Source organism: Lutjanus erythropterus, chromosome 3 (genome assembly GCF_056507025.1).
Source record: "Lutjanus erythropterus isolate fLutEry1 chromosome 3, fLutEry1.hap2, whole genome shotgun sequence".
Classification (NCBI taxonomy): Eukaryota; Metazoa; Chordata; class Actinopteri; order Lutjaniformes; family Lutjanidae; genus Lutjanus; species Lutjanus erythropterus.
Window position 1 is genome coordinate 33,586,080 of NC_139319.1, and position 21,593 is coordinate 33,607,672.

A 21,593-nucleotide genomic window follows, 5' to 3' on the forward strand; every position below is an offset into this window, starting at 1 on the left:
TTGTCACTTGGGCTTCTTCTCTATACATTTCTTCACAACCAACAAACACTTCTCACTCAGAAATGAAAGGTAAAGGTCATGTTGAAATCGAGCAGTGTTTTCTTTCAAAGGCAGGATCACACCTTCAGACGGGGCGCTGAGGTGAGCAATGGGGCATGTTTTGCAGCACCTACAAGGACCTTTTCACAGTGCCACAATGCTACTGGCAGTCTGAGTCATGAAGTCAGAAACTGACAAGGCTCTCACGCACACAAGCACACACCATTTTAAAGGCCTATGTGATGTTACAAGGTATAACGCAGGTGTGAAACAGTCATCTTATTGCTTTGGGTTCTGGCGGCTCAGTCAGTAATAGGATTCATGAACAGCTCTCTCTCAGAGCTGCTTGCGAACACAGAACCAGCACCCTACCCCTGTATCCCCCCCGTGATGTACAACCTGGAGTTGCTTCATTAAGAATGTATGTGAGACTGACCTTGTAGAGAATGTGTGTCTCACTCTTTCCATCCAGATGAGCTTCAAATCACAGCAGTGATAACAGATGTGAAGCAGAAAATTGAGTCTTTCTGTAGACCAAGAAATTCCCCAGAGTGCTCCTATGATCACTATTTCAATCTTGCCTTGATCATTGCTACTGGAGCTGTACATTAGTGTCACAGAAAATAAAGTACGCTCTTCCCAAGTCAATACTAAACAAAGGCAAAACTGTACACTCTCTGAATGTTGCTCAGCCGAGCTCATATTGTGTATTTCAAGCATGTGTCTCTGCCAAGCAATGCCATGACTTTAAATTGCCATAGTTGACACATAAATGCAGGTCAGGCTGGATTCACACTGTATAGGATTGAGGTTAGTGAGTAATGTTCACTCAGATGGATCAAATTGCCCCATGGCGTGAGGCAAATACTACAACTGAGACAAAATCACCATGAATATAAAAATAGTGTATATAGACTCCATAGAGAGTGCGACTGGCTCATGCCCCGAGATGTATATCGGCAGTTTGTATTATATCTGATAACCACCTTGGCTTTATTATAAGCCATGCTAGCAGCACGGCTCAAGGGATAGAAATATCGTTTTTCCTGTCAGTCTGTTGGTCAGTCCACCACTGTGGTCCAGACTGAAATATCCCCACAACTATTCGATCGATTGCCAGGAAAACGTGTACAGAAATTTATGGTCCTACCGATGTTTCCTCTTGTACCACCTTGAGGTTAACATGGGGTTTTAATTGAAGTGTCTCTACAAGTGTAGATTGAAATGAAAATTGGTTCATCATTATATCCACTAATGTCACAAAAAAAATCTTCTAAGTCATCATAATGAGAAACTTTCTTCTAATAATGACTCAGTACCCTAAAATAATGACTTTGTATCCCAAAGTAATGACTCACAGGATGAATTATAAGACAGATTTTTCATTTAGCACCATCACCAAGTCCAGATTTGAATTTTATGCAATAGTTTGTTATATGACCAAACACCTGCTAAACTAATGACATTCCCAGAAGCCTCAGCTGAATGAATGTGTCAGACACTCTAAACTAAAATGGTGAATGTGGGAAACATTAAACCAGCTAAACATTAGCATGTTAGCATTGTAATTGTGAGCATGGGAGTGCACTGATTTTAGCATTTAGCTTAAATTATGCCTTAGTAAAGCCTCAGAATAAAGCCACTCTTTATTATGATATGGTAATTCTCATATAACAAAGCTGCAATTTTGTCGGTCATTATTAAAATTAAAGTTAGGATTGGGTTAGGTTTTGGTAATGTCTCAAATGAATTTGATATAGAAAGTGGCGCGCAGCTTTTTCCTCTTTTGATACAATTGAACTTCCTTTTCCACAGAATTCAGTTGTATTAAATTATGAATTTCCAGGCCGCGCAAGAGAACATAACTACATGAAATATGTTTCTGCTGGTAAGAGGCGTTCACTTCAAAATATTTTGTGTGTCTTACATACGGTCACAGATTTTTCTCCAAGCAAAGACCTGAAAGATTCTTTATTTATATGGAATCCTGAGGGGTTCACACCCCGCCCTGTCACTGTCTGTCTGTGTCACACACACGCTGTGCCCTTCTCGTGCACTCTCATTCTGTCTCTTGTATAAACGTATAAACACACACATGCACACACACACACCTGTCTATCTGAGTCAGATCTGTAGCTGTGAATAATAGAAGAATGGACTGAGGTCAGACTGTTCAAGTGCAGGGGAAACGGGGGAGAGGCTTTCACTTAAGCATGCCAGCCATTTTTAATAAGTCAGAGAACAAACTCATGTCTCCCAAAAACTAGGCCAAAGCACAAAACGCTATGATATCACTGGGGCGTGCCACTTGTAATGATATTTGCTGGGTGACAAAAGCCCGAAGGCTAGACAAGAAAGTTACAGCAGCTAATAACCGGAAGGTTGGTGGTTCAGATAGACAAACTCAGCCAGCTGGGAGAATAAGTGCAGGGGAATGAATGAGCCACTGTCTCCTCTTGTAATTACTGCTGGTGATGTGCCCTTTAGCAAAGCAGACAACTCAGGGAAACTTGAGAGAAGCTGATTAGAATGGGGGCGACAGTACCGAATGATGGTATATGACCTACAATCAACAAACATTGGACATAATACGCTTCATAGAGATATTATCTGCTGTATCTAATCTCATTGTGCAGGTTTTAATTCTGTTGTGCCCTTTCCCTGTATGTTTGCATTACTCTGTTGTCTCCTTCTCCCATGCAGCTGTTTACTCAGGTCGATGCCATGAATGAAGATATATATAACATTACAGCCGGAAAACATCACATTGATTTAACGTTGATCTGTAGGCCCTACCTAGTCTTTATATTGTTAACTCCTTATTCATGTGTTCATATATCAAATTATAATTTTTTTTTATCACATCATTATTCCTGTGATGCAGGTTGTGAAGTGAAAGCAGCAGTATTTCTAGCAAAAAGGATGTTTGCTGCCCTTTAGTGGTGATGCTGTGTCATTACAACCAAAGTCACAACATGATTGGTCCACCTAATATTGTCTTTTCTAGTCCATACTCTCGTTCATTGCTCCTGTGTACAGTATCAAGGCCAGTTCAACTCTCTAGGGCACCCTGGGTGCAAAAAACAGATGTGAGCCACCATTTATCCCTGTTCTCCCATTCTCTTTGCATTTTGTGTACGTTACTGAGTAATTAGCAAGCAGTTTGTGCATAATTTATTCAGAAATATGCAGCATGTAAGCACATTCCTCTACAAAGTGGGACTTTGTGATTATGAAATAATGCAGGTGTCACCTCGGGGTCCTTATGACACCTTCTCAAATTACAGCTAAATAGTACACTAAAATGTGTTTCTGAAAACATCTGAGGTAAGAAATAGACAATACTGTAACAGAATCTTGATTCATATTTGATCAGCACCATCTAGTTTTACAGATTTACCTGAGTTTTGTGTGCCTGGTGCATTGCAGGCTAGATTAAAACAGTATTACCAAACAAATTTACAGTTAATCAAACTAACACAAACAAATTGCCATGTTGTAAACCTGCAGTCCTCTGCTTGGGGTAGTTGCCCATCAAGTCAGTCCTTTTTAAAAACAGGAATAAATGTAATTCATTTTGTACATCAGATTTCTTTTAATTATCATCATCATTACAGCACTTACAGTCGAGTACAGCTGGCTGGAGAACATGGTGCATGTGACACAAACTCATTATTCATGAGGTGATATTGTGCATGTTGTTGCATGTATAATTACACTTTTACAGTCATACACACATGAATATTCAAATCATACACGCTACTATAACCTGCTTATTGCTTTCACTGTTTTGCACTCCTGTGCATGCACATTACAACAAACGACAAGTTGCATCTAGAACAGGACAGTTTCCAGTAGTCATTACAGGCTGCAAACCATCCTGCAGGGAGGTAAAAATTAGATTCTACAATAGAAATGTACAGTGTGAAAGCTTTACTGAGCTTCATAAAACTGGAAAACAAGGATGAGCTGTTGGAGTGTATTCAGAAGTTTGTGTGTGAGTTTGTGCGTGTTCATCAAGGTGTGCTGAGGTACATCTGCAGAGCAGGGGTGAAGATTAAGACAGTTCCCAGTATTGACACTGTGAGGAAGGCCCACAGGAAAATCCTGTCCAACACCTGAGCCACAAACTTCCAGTCCTGAACAACCTGAGTGAGACAGAGAGGGACAGACAGACAGCGAGGAGAGAGAGAAACAAAAACAGAGGTCCACAGGTGAGAATCTGTGTCAGCCTCAAGCACCTTTGTCACAGCATCCCTCAGTCAGGACACAAGAACTAAGCAGTTCACTTCTGCAGAGAAAATGAGACATGCAATGGGGGTGAAATTTTCACAATCAGTAGAATAAAAAAAATAAATAAAGAGAATGCAATACGCATGCATGCGAAGACCTTCATCCCTCATGTCTGCCCACTCCCACACCTCTCGTATGAAGTGCTCCTTCCTGATGTGACGGCTGATGTAGCGAACTGAATTTGTGGCTTTCTCCAGCATGGCCAGCCAGGCTTGGTTCTCGTCCTCCTTCCCACCGAGGGGTCCTCTCTGCTGGCCGCCACTGTGGCCAGGAACCCCCCTCCTCCCCTGACCTCTGCGGGGTTTCAGCTCAGGGCTGCGCATCTCCATATCTGGAAAGTGGTATCTGAGGATAATGGACACACTGTTTTATTCTTTTTACATATTTATATTCTAACGTGTAATTGCAGATATTAAAGGGTGAGTGTTTAAGTTAATCTATTGGAAGAATATGTCAGAAATGGAATATAATATTCATTTGTATGTTTTCATTAGTGTATAATCACCTGAAAATAAGAATCATTGTGTTTTTGTCACCACAGAATGAGATGGGTGAGGGGTGAGGCGTATTCAGGTTGGTTGCAATCTGCAACCTCACAGCTAGATGCCATAAAATCATGCACACTAGTCCTGTACAGGAATAGTTTGTTGTTTTGGGAGTTAGATGAGAAAATTGACTCTCATGTCTGTATAGTAAATATGAAACTACCACCCAGTGAATATTAGCTTAGCCTAGCATAAAGACTGGAAACAGCTAGCTTGGCTCTGACCAAAGGAAACAAAATTCTCCTACCAGCATCTCAATAGCTCACTAATTACCACATTATATCATGTTCAATTTATAAGAAAACCAAAGTGTAAACTCTCAGAATGAAAGTGGACAGGTATTTTCCCAAACATGTTGAACCAGTCGATCGTATCTTACCTGTCAGTGTGCCCCCTCATACACAGCAATCTGGGCAGTCTCTGCAGGAAGAGGCTCTTTACCCAGGGGGCCATTGGGTGGTAAGTAGCAGAGGAACGGTGGTGGACATTAATGACAAAGACGGTGACGATGATGGAGAAAGTGACAAAGATCATGATGAAGAGCAAGTATTCTCCAATCAGTGGGATCACCTGGAGACAGAGAAAGGTATTAGTTACTGAATCAGTTAAACACTTACTCTAATGGTTGAAATACTTGATTTTTCCACAGGATGTCAGGATGAGGAAATGTACGATTAGAAATTAGTTTATTTACATCAAAAAAGGGGGAAACACATGAAATAGGTTTGCCAAGATAGTTCCACATTTTTTATCTGTGAAACAAGAGGGAAAGGGTGAAAATGTTTTGCCAGGATCATGGCATCATCATAGGATCATCAAGTTATTTTTTAAAAAATCTGAAAACAAAAAAGAGGTTTAGACAGGTATTTGTTTTAAACATGGAGTAATGATGCACTTCAGCCTCCTGTGGTCAAAATGAGTATTACAACAAAAAACATTTAAAAAATGATCCTTACAAAATAAAAAGTCATCTGTGACAACAGGTGAAATAACAGTTTTGGTAGATGATTTATTATTAGCATTTTTTTTGTCAGGATCATAAATGAACTTCAGACTCCTGTGGCCAAAATGAGCATCACAACAACAAAAATGAAAAAAATTAAGGAACTTGCTGCCAAAACCTTTTTAACCCATTTTCAGAGAAAAAAAAAGAAATTCAGGGCAAAACTTATTTCCTCACCTGTTCTTCAGTCATAAACACAGGAGAACAATTTAGATCAGACTTAGAAAACGGACCAGATTTTTTTTTCTTACTTGCAGCACTGGTTTGATTGTCATTAATTTTGCTCATTTTGAGCCAGATGAAAAGTTAAGGTATCACTAGAGTGACTTGAAACTATCCTGTGGAGACCCTGCATACAGGTCCTGTAGCAAAATCCATTCAATGGATGTCAGGATATAGGGAACTTGAATATCTACAGTAAAGTTTAAGGCAATCCCTTTAATAATTGTTCAGAGATTTTACTGTGAACCGCATGTGGACACTTATGGTGACGCTAGAGTTAAAGCTTTGTCAGTGTTGCATGTTCAGTAGTTTTTATGTTGCATTGCAGGATAATTTGATATTTAAAATAATGTAGCATCTAAGAAAACAGAACAGAATGGGGAGAAGTGGCTGATTTTGAATTCAGTCATTGTCTTTTCGAGCTCTGCTCTTCTGTAGAGTTCTGTATTGGACTGAGATGTAGCCTATCTGAAGTCAATAGCTCGTTAATTGAGTTGACATGCAGTTTAAACTGCAGGTAATTGAGAGGGCTGTAGTTGTGATCTGTGTTAATTAGGACATGCTGCAATTAAGATTACAATTAGGATAAGTGAACAGGAGAAAGCAGGATAGATTGGAAAATTACAGGAGAAACTTAAAACTGAACACAGGGTCTGATGTAAACTCCTGTCAGGAAACCCACCTTAGAGGATGAAGGGATGATTTCTTCTATGACCAGCAGGAACACAGTGAGTGACACCAGCACGGATGTGGAAAGTGACAGTTTCTCTCCTTCATCTGACGGCAAATAAAACACCAGCACAGTCAGAAAGGAAAGGCCGAGGCACGGGATGATGAGAAACAGGGTGTAGAACAGGGGCAGTCTCTTGAGGATGAAGGAGTAGGTGACAAACGGGTACCAGTACACCCCATCCCTCCTGCTTCCCTTTACTCCTGTGGCGTTGAGGATCTCCCACTCGCCGTTATCAAAGAAGTCTTTACGGTCCACATAGTGGTCCACCAAGACCAGGTCCACCATGTTTCCATCGTAGGTCCAGGAGCCGAACTTCATGGAGCAATTCTGTCGGTCGAAGGGAAAGAAGGTGACGTCCATGGTGCAGGAGGACTTGTAGCTGGCAGGTGGAGTCCATGTTATGGTGCCGTCCCAGCGCACAATGGCTTTGGTCATCAGGGAGCCCTCAAAGCGACCGTCAGCACTGTGAGAGGGTGTGACAGAAAGAGTGAGGTGGTGAGAAAAAAGATACTAATCTTTGTTCCTGATGTGTGCATAACTCACTTTTCATACAGGACAATGTCAGGCAGCCATATAGTCTCTGAAGGCACTCTGATGGAGGTAATTCCTCCATAGTCATCTGGGTTCCACTTCAGCTTCACGTCAACCCACTCCTATAAATAAATGAACACAACACACAAGTTACACAATCTGAAACATTTATCCTACATTTAGTATGAGCCTACAGTACAGTTGTTAAAGACATTAGACTTGCTGTCATCTGACTTCACCCAAATGCAAATGTATCTGACTGAGGGTCTTTAAGCATCACACGTAATCTAAAGTAGACTGCAGGTGAGTCACGCTCCCTTTTTCACCGTGCATGGTTGACTGTGAGGCAAAGAGGAGGCGTAAGGCACAATTTAATCATATTGTTAATCATGATCATTTGGGTTTAAACTGTGTTTAAAGTAAATAAAAGAAATTGTACTACATAAAGGATATATAGCTTTTACTCCATGACTGGAATGAAATGGAAAATAGGGAACTGAATAAGGAAATGCCATTTTTATTTATTATGATTTTTCTAAATAAACTTTGAATATACTGTTCTTGTTTTTAATTTTGTTAAAATCATACAAGATATATATGCAATGTGTTTTAAATAATAAGTTATTAATTGACATGAGTTCCATTGACAAACTCACATTTTTGTTGAAAAATGGTCTCTTAGTTTTACTTGTAGATGGTTTCTCACATTTAGATTCTGTTCATTGGAACAGATAGAAAAAATAACACAAAATAATACATAATAAAATATTTTAACACATTTTTTTATCGTTAATGATTTATGAGGGCATTTCGAGTTGAAATGTGCCATTACATTATTTTTGTGTGTGTTTGTTTGGATCATGATTGAGTCTTGAACAGGTTTAAGTGGAGCTTCTGCATTTCAGCACCACGGACAGCACCAGGATGATAACTGCACAAAGTATAGTATGTGGAAAGCGAGTTTCACATTGCATAATTGTCTTCAGTTTGCTTGTTGCCCTGTCCATGATCGTGTTTATGTGTCTTTGATTCAAATTGACTGAAAGTGTTTATTTTACCAAAGTCTACTGATAAGTTATAAGAAGTGTTTCCAAATCCATGTAATCTCCTTCAGACTTCAAGATGTATTGATTTTTGTGTAAAATTCCAGAAAGTAATGTGTATTGTTTTTCATATCATTTTATTTTCCTGATTCCCTTTAATGTTAAATTTATATGATATGGACCTGTCTGAGAAGTACACCTAAAAATGCTAAGAATTAACATAAAAAAGGAGCAGGAGTAAAAATTCTTTGTTATAAGTGGAGAATTAGAATTAGACATTTTTTGGTTAGTGAATGTTGTTTGTGTAAAATATTTTATTTCTCCAGCAGCAAATCACATGTGCAACATTAATCGTATACATTTATAATACATAATAGGGCATAATAAATGGGGGTTAAAAGTAGGAAATGAGCTGAAATGAAAACAGAGAAAGCCCAAAAATGCAAGTATAGGCTAAAACTACCTTAATCTGACTTTCACATATTGCTACAGTGAACATATTATTAATAATGACCTATGATATAATGTACAGTCATTACAGAATATGTTTCAAAAGGTGTTGACCTCTATCTCTGTACTGCAGTCAACAAGGATCAACTTAACTTAACTAGGATTAATTTAAATCTACTTAAGTGACCCTTAAATCTCTCTTGAATATCTGCCCACAATGTTACTTTTTAGCAGTTTAATAAATTTGTACACAGATTGTATGTGTTTTTGCATTGCATTTAATAAAATCTGTGTATATTTATAACATATTTACATTAGATTTGTGATCTCGAATAGTCCCCCAGTAAAATCATACCACACTATAATGTGTGACATCGAGCATTTTAAATACAGTGGGACATTGCAGCTAATGAATCATACTCTGTAAAACTTCAAATGAACTGCCTTACCACTCAAGTCATGCATGCACCATTTTAACAAATTCACAGATCTGAAAATAGTTTAGAGATGTAGTATTTGTAAATAGTGGCATTCATTGTTACCTGCCAGAGCCAGACATTTGTAGTCATCAGTTGGTTCTTTTCATCCTGCAGGAAGACATGGAAGAAGTTTTGTGCACTATTTATACATCTTAGTGGGGCTTACTGTGAACAATGAGAGAGGCTAATGAGGAGGTGAGGAGCAAACCAGAAGCTGGAGACAAAGAGTCGAGTAGGATGAAAGAAAGTACTTAAAACCCAGTTAGAAAGATTTTTTTTTCAAAGTGGGTTAATTGCTTATCTTGCTTGCCACTAAGAAGGCACAGTGGAGGGTTAAGTGACTTACTTCAGGGTACATCTACAGCATTTAATGAGAAGAAGCACAAGTTGTTATATAATGGCAATACTAATATAAATACTGCTGCCTCATTTGCTACTGACATATACTGAGGAAAAACAAAAGACAGAGGCATGGAGAGAGGGTGAAAAAAAGGAGTTAGAAGAACAGGACAGAGACTAATGAGTTTGTGGAAGTCAGAGAGTATTTCAGTGTAAGCTGTCCAGTTTCTGTGCAGGAAAAAGCCTTGCAGAAACACAAAAAGCAAAATTAGAGAAAAGAGAAAATCCATGAAATGGATTTTGTGGTTTGTCTGCTCTCCGGAGGCACTGAGGCAAACCTGATAGCATACCCATCCTCACTGAACGAGCATTGATCTGAGGTGGGTTTTTGATTTCTTAAGAAAACACAGTAGTTTAGTTAGAATACCACAAGATGGCACTCCACTAAATGTTATTTCTGTATGATAGAAGCATGAACATCAAGTGCTGATGTAGTCAAAATTGGCTCTCTGTGGAGTTGTGGAAGCAGCTTTGTGTCTGTGGGTGTGTGTGTGTTGACGTGTGTGTCCTTGTGTAAATAATAAATGCGATCTGGTTCCTCGCTGCCTGATGGCCTCATTACTTCCTCTGTTGCTATGAAAGACCACTTTGGACCTCTCTTTTAACCTTTCTTCCTCCTCTTCTCTTTACTCTCTCTTCCTGTCTTTGGCTCTTTAATTCCCTCAGCTCCTCCTTGTTTACCTTCACACTTCTGTCCTCAGCGTAGCCTCTGTGCTGCAGTCCTCTTTTGAACTTCGTTAACAGCCACCCATTTTCCATCTCTTATACCCCTAACCTACCGTTCTGTCGTTGTATTTGTCTTCTCTGCTTTGATTACCTTTTATCATCTCTTCTGAAGAGAAATCTGTGATATATATATATACTCTACTGAATCATAAATTCATCATGCTATGTCATCAGAAATTAAGGACGCATCCAAAGTTGAAATACACTGTTCTGACAACAATGCTATAGGTGCAGTATCCTCCTTTGAAATTCTTTTCCCAGTCCTTAGCTTGTGTTTTTGTTTGCTCATTTCACATTAAGTAAAGTTTAAATTAATGCTGAATGTTTGCCAAATGAGTTCGTGTCTGTTTATGAGTTGCAAAATTAATAATCTTTTACAGGGAGTGGATGTTAAATTGAGCAATATGTTAAGTCCAGGGAGTTTATTTTCATAGCAGTGGGTTTTAGCTTTCAGGATAATGTGCTTATCTTTGCATGACATATAATTGACAGCTATAAACAGCTGATCAACTTTAGTTTAGGACTCCTCATTATGCGTTATAGTGAAATTATAATGTTGCACTGGTTTTGCACTCCTGTAGCATTCTTGCAGTCTGTCTGAGCTTCCCCAAGTCTGGGGAGGAGGAGGCAGGGAGGAAACAACTTGCTTCAACCAAATATACCGTCTATGGCTCCAACTCACTATTTGGACTGGTGTACTCATTTTTGGATGTGCAATCGTTACATATTCCTCCTTTAAATAATAGAATTCTTTCTGTTCCCTTCCTTGTCTCTTATTTCAAAATAATCACCAATTGTTTTCGTGCTCTATATCAGTGGTTCTCAATCTTTTCAACTCTGGACCCCCGAGAATAGTCAGATTGATGTTTACGACCCCAACAACAAAATCCATATTGCACAAAGTCAAGGTGATGTTTCCAAAGTGTGGTGGGAGCTCAAGCAGCATCTTGTGTCACCTTGAAACACAGTCTCCGTTTCTTGTCCAGTCTCCTGTTGACCTGAGTCTTGAGCTGGAATACTATTTCTGAGAAGCCACCGCTCCACAGTAGTTGTTCCATGTGACAGCTATGGCTGATTGGTTAAGCACAATACTGTCCTATTCTCACAAACACACTTTATAAAATCAAGGCAATGGGAAGTTATATTGCTGGTACAGGTGATATGATGTAAAAAAAATACTGGCCTCATTTCCCATCATGCCTAGTGCTGGACTGAGTAGTTTGTTAAGTTTTCTGTTTTTGTTACAAAATATAAATGTTACTTTTTGTTTGTGCTTGTGTCTGTTCAGAAAATGGTGGTTTGTGTTGCTAATTGACAGTTTTGTGCTGGTTTATAGTTTTAACCATTAGTGAGGTTAAAGCACACTTTATATATCACTATATCACACTTGACACCATACAGACTTAACAAATTTGGAAATGTATATGGACATTTTCAGGGCATAAAACCATTGATTTGTTAATCTTTACAAATCAAGACTTGATATAATGGCATGGCCAGTGCTAAAAAATATATGTTTAAATTGAATTAAATATGAATAAAAAATGAAATGAATCATGACCTTAAAATTGTGGATTTGGAGAATCGTGATCGAGTCGCAGGGATGTTGAGTTTCACTTCCTCCTTTCTTTGCGTTCCCCTCTCATTCCTCTGATCCTCAGAAGACTTTAACAGGATTTTATTAACCATGTTACATAAGGCTATTTTAATTTCTGCAGAGAGCTTCTTTAACAGGTACACACAGCTTAAGACTGTGCACTGGCTTGGTCTCCTGGAAGCATTAGAGTCTCTCTGTCTGGTTCCACATTGCTCAAGGGCGCTCAGGATGTGATCAACGGCAGAGACAGTTTAAAATACCCCCATCTATCTAATATTCATAAAATACATAATGTATGGCAAGGACAGAGCCAGAGCTAACGCTGAGGACACTGAGGTCATGTCCTCAGTATTTTATTCTTTTCTTTTCCAATTGTGAATTTGTGGGCTTTAGCAAGTAACTTTAGATAGTTCCTGGTTGACCTTTCAAAGTCCAACCTGATTTTATTGATTTTCCTTTGTTCCATTTGTCCCTTGTTAATGTTACGAAAATGCCAAGTGAGCTCACAGACTGCATACAAATGAAGTGCAGGTACCCAACTAAAATCTGTTAAGTACTCCATAAATAACTTATACAATAATTTGGCTGAGAATTCCTAACAAAAATAACCTTATCATTTTTCATTTACTTCCAGTTGGTTAATCATTTGACACTGGCCTTAAACATTTTCATAGAGTTCAAAACAAAGAAAACTGAGTGTGATATATTTCACAGAGGTTTCATAAACACAGCCCAGAAGGTCTATTATCAGTAAGTAAAATCTGAGACAACTTGACATTGTACCATATGCCTTTTGTGTGTTTGTGTATGTTGGTGTTGTTTCCTCACCACATCAACCAGCTGTGAGATCTTGAGTCCAAAGCGTACAGTGATGGTGTCATTGGCGTGCTGGACAGGCCGCACCCACTTCTGGTAACCCCTGAACAAGTTCCTCAACAAGGAATCCTCCATCTCGGCCAGCGACACAAAGTCCTCCTGAGCTGGAAGGAGCCACATGACATGTTGATATTCAGCAGGTGTCATCCTTAAATGTTCACCATCTTAGGTAAGCATGTCAGCATGCTAACATTTGCTAATCAGCAAAGAACACAAAATACTAGCTGATGAGAACGCAATTAGTTTTGCAGGTATTCAGTCACAAACCGAAGTATAGTTGGTGATTTTTTTTACTGGATGATGGTTGTAAATGAAAAGTCGAGTTTTTACAATTCATTCTGTGCCAAGTTTCATGTCATTCCCTCCAATAGTTGCCAAGACATTCGAGATGATTTTACTTAAAACAACAAATGTCAGCCACATGGTGGCGTTACAGGCAAAGTCAGGTGTTTGCTAAAGCCATTAGGCTTACATAGTTTGGTGAATCATGACTGTCGAAACAAAATATTGTGCCAATCCAGTAGGTGCTGACATATTTCTAAGTTTGTTAGTTGAATTAGATTTGAATTCAATACAAAAATTCAACACTTCATTCCTTTTTTTCAGTTCTGTGCTTCCTAAATTTTTTTTTTATCAGCCTATATGTTTTACTGTCATCTGATCAACAGATTTCCACACAGTCAGGGAAAGTAAAACTGTTTGTCCTCCTACTCATAGTTCAGGTGTAAAATCCCAATTAACCGCAGAGCATCCAGCACAGGTGACACGGTTCAGCGGCTGACAGTGTGATTTTTATCACTTTTCTCCACTTCCAGCACAGTTAGATTTGTCATTTGTGGTGATTTTCAGACTTGATGTTGCAGCCCTCATTATATGGCTAACTTGCTCACATGCATGTAAAATTCATGTGCACAGACAGAGGTGCACATAACCGTCATGATAGATATAGAACATGTTTTATATCTATCAATGTCACCATCTTGCAAGGCTTACATGTTTAAGAACGTACAAAGAGACTGTCGTGCATGAACAAAGCAAGCCACCTCTCCAGAGTCTCAAAAGCAAGTGGAGGGAAAAATTAAGTCAGGGCCTGAGAGTCAGACACACACACACACACACACACACACACACACACACACACACACACACACACACACACACACACACACTGTCAACCCTGGACTGACAGCTGGTCATGGCCGAGCGAATGCATCTAGGCTCCCAAAGCTGACAAAATGATCATTCTGACATGATCACCTCAGACAGAACAACTGCCAGGGGAGACAAGTTGAGCTCAGAGCCCTTTGTGCAGCCAGGCACAAGACATAATAGTCAGTTAAAGAGTGGCGCTCACACTGAGCAGGAGACAGTGCAATGAAGGAACAGTGCTTTCACTTCACCAGCCTACCTTCAAGTGCAGACAGCTGGAAGTTATCAGGTCTTTTATGCAGACAATTAAAGAAAACTCACTTCGGTGTTCTGCAGTTGTAATGCAAAAAATATGATGTGTAATTCAGTTTGGTTCTGTTGAAAATACACAGTTAGCCAGTGGATGGAGGAACACGTTGTATTTAGTAAGACCTAATGGTTTAGTCTGGTAGTGAGACTGTTCACACACTTCAGTGGCTTTAAGTTTGCATACTTGATTGTACTGACAGCCAGTGCGCTCACCAAGAGCTCAAAGTCCCCTCGACTTATTCTTGAGCAAGACACTGAGCCTCTTCCATGTTACTCATTGTAATTCAGTCTAAAAGATGCAGATGACAGCAGCGTTCGCTGGATGCTCAGAGCATTACGTGGTATTTGTACTTGAGCTGCGCAACAGAGCCTCCCACAGTAACTCGGTGGCTCTATCAGCTCTGAGCTCTGAGCACTGGACCGCATAAGAGGATGGTATTTGGCATTGCCGATGGTAGTGTTGCAACAGAGGCTGAGGCTGATAGACAGAACGGAGAGGTTTGAATCAACAGCCTCTCAAACAAGGGGAATGGAGCAGAGGAATGGAGGGAGCTGATAAGAGAAGGAGTGAGACAGAGTGACCCAGAGCAATTCCCCTCAGTGTCTGAGAGAAGCAGAGTGAGGGGGCAGGGTAGAGGTTGGTACAGAAGGAGAAGTTAACTGGGGCAAGGAGAATGAGAACAGACAGCAAAACAGATAGCAAGGAGAAAGCCAATTCCCATCGCGATGTCTTAACACGAGGTTCTATACTTTGCAAGCCAGTCCCTCTATCTGGCATGCTGCAACTACCGTATGCTGCTACTGTAGTTTACAACAGAGAGAGATTAGATTTTGTTTTTACGTTGATTTAAATTTATTTTTTCTGCCTCTAAATTTGAACATTTGGTATCCTGAACAAGACCTTGTGGGTGATTAAAAAACTATGCAATAGCTCTTTTTTCATTATTATTATTATTATGAATGTATGTATTACATTTTTTTTTATTAGAAATACCTTCCAAAAAGTGATGACCTCATGTTTTCTAACATTACTATAAAACTGTTCATTTTGGCACCTTTTTTTTTTTGATTAAAATATATGGTTGTATGTTTCAGTTTCAGTCAAATTTTAGTCATTTGATTTTTATTACTTTTTAACCAACAAAAACTAAAGACACAGTTGTGTTTTCATCTGTGAAATTTTCACCTCACCTAAGCATTTTGAGGCTACAGATGCCATCGTTCATTCTTGCCTATCACAAGGTTAGCGTGTCACTCTGCTCTGCACTAATACAATGAAAATGCCGGACAACGTAGTTATATTTCTTTAGTGAAGATTAATGTTTCTATTAAATCAACATTCACGGCACTTAAAACATACACTCAATATTTTGTAAATTCCTTGCTAGCCTGCATGTTTTCATAGGTTGTCCCAGCTGTTTTGTTTCAGCTTTGTGTCTCATTCCCAGTGATTTAATATGAATTTAGTCCATTTTTGTCCAAAGCACCAATAATATTAAATAACATTTCTGACAGAGACATAATGTTACTGTTATTTTAACAGTAGTGCAACAGCTGAAACAGCTAAATCAGATTCTGAACATCAGATATTTGGGTGACAATAATTTAACTACTCGGGACCTACAGTTTGTCATTCTGCACATGATGTTCTGCACATCAATGAGACTTTGCATTAAAACACAAATCACATCACATTATCATTTAGTTTTTATGCATTGGTAAAAACGACATGACATGTTAGCATAACTATCACTTTTAAAGGATACAGCTTATCAATACCAATGCACATAAATATTTTTATTGATACTACTAGTACTCACCATAATTTGGTGCAAAAATAAGACATGACATGAAAAGATGTGAAAGATTAAATCGTTATTTTATTAATACTTTTTAATACAGCAATAAATAATTAATTGCTTTCTGATGCATTTTTATTAAGTTTAGTAGAATGTGCCCACACTTTTGAATGTTTTGCCCAGTGCAACCGATAGCAATATTATTTGTACGCGAGCTTATTGATATTTTGGTACTGACCAGTCAGAAAAAAGTAATGGTTTAGTACAGGTTCTAAATACCCATTCCTGCATTTAAGTCTCATTTTTGTCATTAAATATAGGCCAATGATGATTCTTTTTGCTAACAATGTTAACAAACAAGTATATGAAATTATGAAATAGAAATTTTGGATGCAACAAAATTGCCATGACACCTGTTTTGTTAAGTGTTTTTTGCATTGTTTCCTGACGTTTCCTGTTTTCACTTATTTTTCATTTAAATTTCAGGGACAAGACTGGCTTGTTTTGTTGTTAACAAATTCCACAAAAAAAAAAAAAAACAGTAGCAAGAATGTGTTGATGTGACTCTCTGTAGTTTCCATACTTCCCACTGCCCATCTGTTCCAACTGGCCACAAATAAATAGTTTCTTCTTCTAAAAAAGAAAAAGGGTCAGTAATTTCCTACAATAGCTGTAGTTTTTAGTAAACATTACTCAAACAGGAGTGAACTGTGAACTATGTTGGGATCTATTTTATTTTTGATTAACTGAAACCAAAGTACAGTATAGTGACCACATCATAGTAATTATGTCACCTGGAGGAACAGTGTGGCTTGCTGATGTGTTTCCATGGGTACTGAACAACAATGAAGCTCTATGGCACATATATACACACACAATACTTGTTCATGAGATTAATTCATTGTTGGTTTGTTTTTTATTCACAGTCTAGTGAATTCAGTTGAAGTCATAGTGAATAAAGCCAATGGAATGTCCTGACAAGTACTGTATGATAAAACACAACATGCATGTGTGCTTTTCTGTGCATGTGAGGAAAAAAGTCAGAGTGCTGTGTGTGTAAAAGCACACAAATCTGTCTCTTAGTCAGACAGATTACCTCCCATTGCATCAGAGCCCCTGTAAAGCACTCCGTTTGTAAAGGCTTGAAGCGGGGCGTCAGTACACTCAGTCAGCTGAATCCTATCTTCCATCTCTGCAGGAAGCAACTCTGTCTCAAGATCCTCATCAACACGAACGCAGGAGCCAAACCAGTCAAACACGGCAGGGATGGATTCCTCTACAAGAGCACGCTCCCTCCTCAGATACAGGCTGATTGACTCTGTGTGTGTGTGTGTGTGTGTGTGTGTGTGTGTGTGTGTGTGTGTGTGTGTGTGTGTGTGTGTGTGTGTGTGTGGTTGATTGAGCAGAGGTGAAGGGGAGGGTATTGATTAGAAGGCACAGTCTGATGGCAGAGGGGGTGGGGTGAATTTCTGTGGTGAAATTATGATGCATTAGTACACACTATGTGTGTGTGTGTGTGTGTGTGTGTGTGTGTGTGTGTGTGTGTGTGCGTGTGTGCGTACAGTCTGCTGATGATTGATACAGACACAGGGGTGACCCAGCATTCAAACAAACACCCTGCCTCCTCCTCAATCTAAAACACCCCATGGGTGACGCAGTGGTATGATCACCTTAACACTGCCACCATCTGTTCATTGAGGATCCACAGCAGGATGTACCACTGAGAGGGGTGAAGGGATGAGTGATAAAACAGAGGAACCCATTCTATTCTTTACACACCAGTGGAAATGAAAGACAAATTAACTGTGTGTTTTTGCCTTTTTACAATGTAGCCATCACAGGTATCTTATGATGTGTTCACAGGCCGCTGGAAAACGGCAAAGAAAAGAACACGAGCTTTATAATCTGAGTTGCAGTCCAGTTTACCCACACTGCAAAAGAACAGGTACCTCTGAGATAGCCAAGACTTTTCACAATTGTTAATCTCATTGGTCATAATGCCCTTGAGGCATGTACTGTTCTGCATGTGAGTGTGCACGCCAACACATGTTGGCTCACACAGTCATTGGATGCCAACGACAATAGCCATCACATGACCAGAGGTGACCACATTGTGTGCAGCAGTACAGTACACAGCCAACACGTGTACATTAGAGCCTCGCTGTGGACTGTTGTCATGGGAACTACTTTCCGTCAGAGGAATAGTTCCGATGGAAACTGCCGTCAGTGAGATTATCCAGAGTAGCATTATATCTGGAAAGATGTGTTCTGGCTGAGTTTTTAAAGTAATATTTTTAAAGGCCGAACACCACAAAGGAAATTCCATTCATCTCTACAGATTTGGCAGCAGATTTGTGAGAGATTAATATCTCAAAACCTGGGCAGATAAAACCCCAGGATATCTGCATGTGCTATAGATAAATGAGCAAATATGTTGGTTTTTCTCTTTGGAATTTGGTTTAACCAGCGCTTAAAGTCCAAGCATGATGCCAGCCTGCTCCCAGTAGGTGTCATTAATTCAACCTTCTTTGCAGGATGCTCAGTTTTGGGCTGGGCAATATAAACAAAATCAACTATCACAATATTTGATCAATATCAATATTTATTACCACTATTTTGACACCAGTGTCCAGCCCTAGCTCAGTGCCAGTTTAAATTGTGAGCTTAAGGTGTGGACACTGACACTGAGGCAGCTAATAGACCTTTTTCATAGCCGCCATTTTGACATGAAATACTGGTGTAAACACAGGTGTAACTGGAAACAAAAGGCTCTGCTACACTAAATGGAATGGGAGTTTAATTAGTATCATTATCGCTAACACCTATGTTTACCCTACTATTTCATATCAATATGGCTGCCATGGAAAAGGTCTGTTGGTCAACGGAGGTGGATTAAGTAAAGGTCAACTTTACTGTGACATGTACAACATAAAAAGTACAATTATTTTGTCAGATTCGGTCTCTGCATTTAACACATCCTAGTTTTAGGAGCCGTGGGCAACCACTGTGAAGCGCCTGGGGACCGAACCGTAATTTGAACCCACAACCTTCTTGCTGAGAGCTGAAAGTGTTAATCATTGTGATCCCATGCTAGCCAATTTTTGTTCATTTAAAGCTACTACAAGGAGTTTTGACTGTTTATGAAACAGTCTCAGTTTATTACTGATGCTTCTGTATCACCCACATCAATTAACAAGACCATCTGCAAGAAGATTAGCCATTTCTGTAGTTATTCTTAACACCTGTCACCATAAACCAGCCTGTGTTTAGACATTCCCATGCAAAATTGCAGTGAGTAGTATGTTAGCCACTGAAAAAGATGCAGGAGGAAATTTTTCTTCTGATAATTTTATTTTTGACATTATATTTTGTGGTTATTGCACAGAAAACACTACTGCTTTTATTTGCAGAGGTCTCCAAAAGGTCTCTAGCACAATATGAACCTTGTAGCAGCTTGAATCCTAATTGTTTTCATTAACTTGTCATCACATCTTACTTTTGCTCTCTCTCTCTCTCATTAGCACACACATGAATGTCATGGAGACTTACCATAACCATACCCATAACCTCTAACCCTGACCCAAATATTTACCCGGAATGACCTAAAAGTTAGCATTTTTCCCATGTGGGACACTACTTTTGTCCTCAATTGCACTAGCCCTCCCCAATGAGTTGGTCTTAAATCTTGAGTCCCCCTCTTTACACAAACAAACACACTAGACCCCCTACCAATATACTGGTTGACCGATGATATAGTCCCGATATTGGCCTGTAACAGCTACATTGGCTTGTATTGGTATGTTGTTAGATATGCGCCTCTGAAAACAGAAGTTAATACAGATTGTTTTTATCCATTATCTTTATAGGCAGCATTCTGTGTATATTTGATCTTTTTTTTCTAAATACATATATATATATATATATATATGTACACACACACACACACACACACACACACACACACACATATATATATATTAACATTGGTATCTGCCCCAAAATCCCAGTATTGGTCAGGCCCTAACACAAATATATGCAGCATAAATACAATACAGCAAGAAAGATTTACAGCATGTGCTGCCAAAAGCCACTCCATCTCAAGATTAGAGTGCTTTAAGTTCTTTAGAATAAGCTGAATCGACACACACACACACACACACACACACACACACACACACACACACACTGAGAGAGAGAGTATGGACCAAGTGAGGGCTTTTCTTTTTCAACACCACAGTGACACCATCTTTCATTCTTTACTTTTTATAAGAAAACATATGAGACGTAAGTGAGTCACAGCTTTATTATGTAAGGGAATTCTTATCCCATCAATTTCAATCTTTCTACTGTCCCGTACTGTTCTGCTGCATCCTCAGTCATACGTCCCCAGGGGGGCGCTGCGCTCCCATTCTTTAATAAACCATGAATGTGCTCCTCTCACCTGACCCCGTCGTTTTGTCCTGCTGCCTCCCACACGATCAGAAGTACAATCATATATGAATTATACAACATGCGCGCTTCTTTATGGAGCCCCTTTTTTTCCCCCCCAGAAAGACGCACTGGGCAGGACGGGGCGCACTGGCCAATTAGTCTGTTGGATTAATGAGACGAAAACGATGCTGTCGCGCAACACGCTCCTAATCCTCACAATGGTTGAAATGTTTCTGCATCCTAAATCATTTTAGTCTTTTGGACGAACAAGATTTGCACAGTTGCACCGCTTCAACAGTTTAAAGACGAACAGTGTTTCGTGGTTCTTACCTTGCATGGTAGCCTTCCCAAGAGCCAGGGAGAACCACAGCATCGCAACCGCAAACTTCATCTTCTCACCAACAACACCGACTGGATCTGGATGAATCCACCGCGGCGAGGATCAGATCATTTCACTGTTCACACACACTCTTGCGGGATGCATCGCTCCAACAGCCGAGTGGGACCTCCGCTGTGATGTCCACTTTAAATAATGAAGGACAGCCGCTTGTTGGTGGCTTTGTACAACACGGACCGCCTTCGCGATGTGGGGCAGCAGCCTGTGTGATTTTTTTTTTCCCTTCCTTTTCTGTCGCCTGTTGTGTTTCCCCGCAGCCTCTTTTCGTGTGTCTTTGTGTTTGTGTGTGTGTGTGTGTGTGTGTGTGTGTGTGTCCCGTTGCAGAGATGGATGGATGCTGCCACACCGGAGCGGAGCAGAGCCACCGGGCTGAGGGCGGGACGGAGGAGGGCTGGCCCGTCAGAGGATGGAGGGAGGACAGAGCCTGTCCCCATCCAGAGAGACATCAAATAAATACATCAGATAGATAGATAGATAGATAGATAGATAGATAGAAAGATTTGTGCCACAAATTACACACGTTTGTCAATTAAAAAGCTAGTTGTAAAGAAAGTCGCAGAGTAAAAAGGTTT

At 39.6% G+C, this 21,593-nt stretch overlaps 1 protein-coding gene across 3 annotated transcripts; it reads right to left on the bottom strand.

Annotated features, from left to right (window-relative positions):
• Window positions 1-3,610: 3,610 nt before the first annotated feature.
• chrnb3a (cholinergic receptor nicotinic beta 3 subunit a) lies at window positions 3,611-21,346 on the bottom strand. Of its 3 annotated transcripts, none has more exons than XM_084715858.1 (8): window positions 20,955-21,346; window positions 12,889-13,040; window positions 9,402-9,446; window positions 7,388-7,488; window positions 6,785-7,298; window positions 5,257-5,447; window positions 4,461-4,677; window positions 3,611-4,187 (listed from the first exon to the last, which is right to left on the bottom strand). In XM_084715858.1, exons 1-8 carry the CDS (start codon window positions 21,013-21,015, stop codon window positions 4,056-4,058), a joined length of 1,413 nt encoding a protein of 470 aa, XP_084571984.1. In that variant the 5' UTR covers window positions 21,016-21,346; the 3' UTR covers window positions 3,611-4,055. The 3 variants fall into 3 exon arrangements, with proteins under 3 accessions (XP_084571984.1, XP_084571983.1, XP_084571985.1); XM_084715857.1 differs by having other exon boundaries at window positions 7,379-7,488; XM_084715859.1 differs by lacking the exon at window positions 9,402-9,446 and having other exon boundaries at window positions 7,379-7,488.
• Between the last annotated feature and the right edge of the window lie 247 nt (window positions 21,347-21,593).

Bases quoted from the DNA above. Each gene is read 5' to 3' on its own strand.
- chrnb3a (XM_084715857.1), bottom strand. From the start codon at position 21,015: ATGAAGTTTGCGGTTGCGATGCTGTGGTTCTCCCTGGCTCTTGGGAAG. The intron at 9,447-12,888 runs GTGAGGAAACAA...GTCTTCCTGCAG, and splicing joins TCTCACAGCTGGTTGATGTG to GATGAAAAGAACCAACTGAT. The intron at 4,188-4,460 runs GTGTGGGAGTGG...TGTCTCACTCAG, and splicing joins AGGAGCACTTCATACGAGAG to GTTGTTCAGGACTGGAAGTT.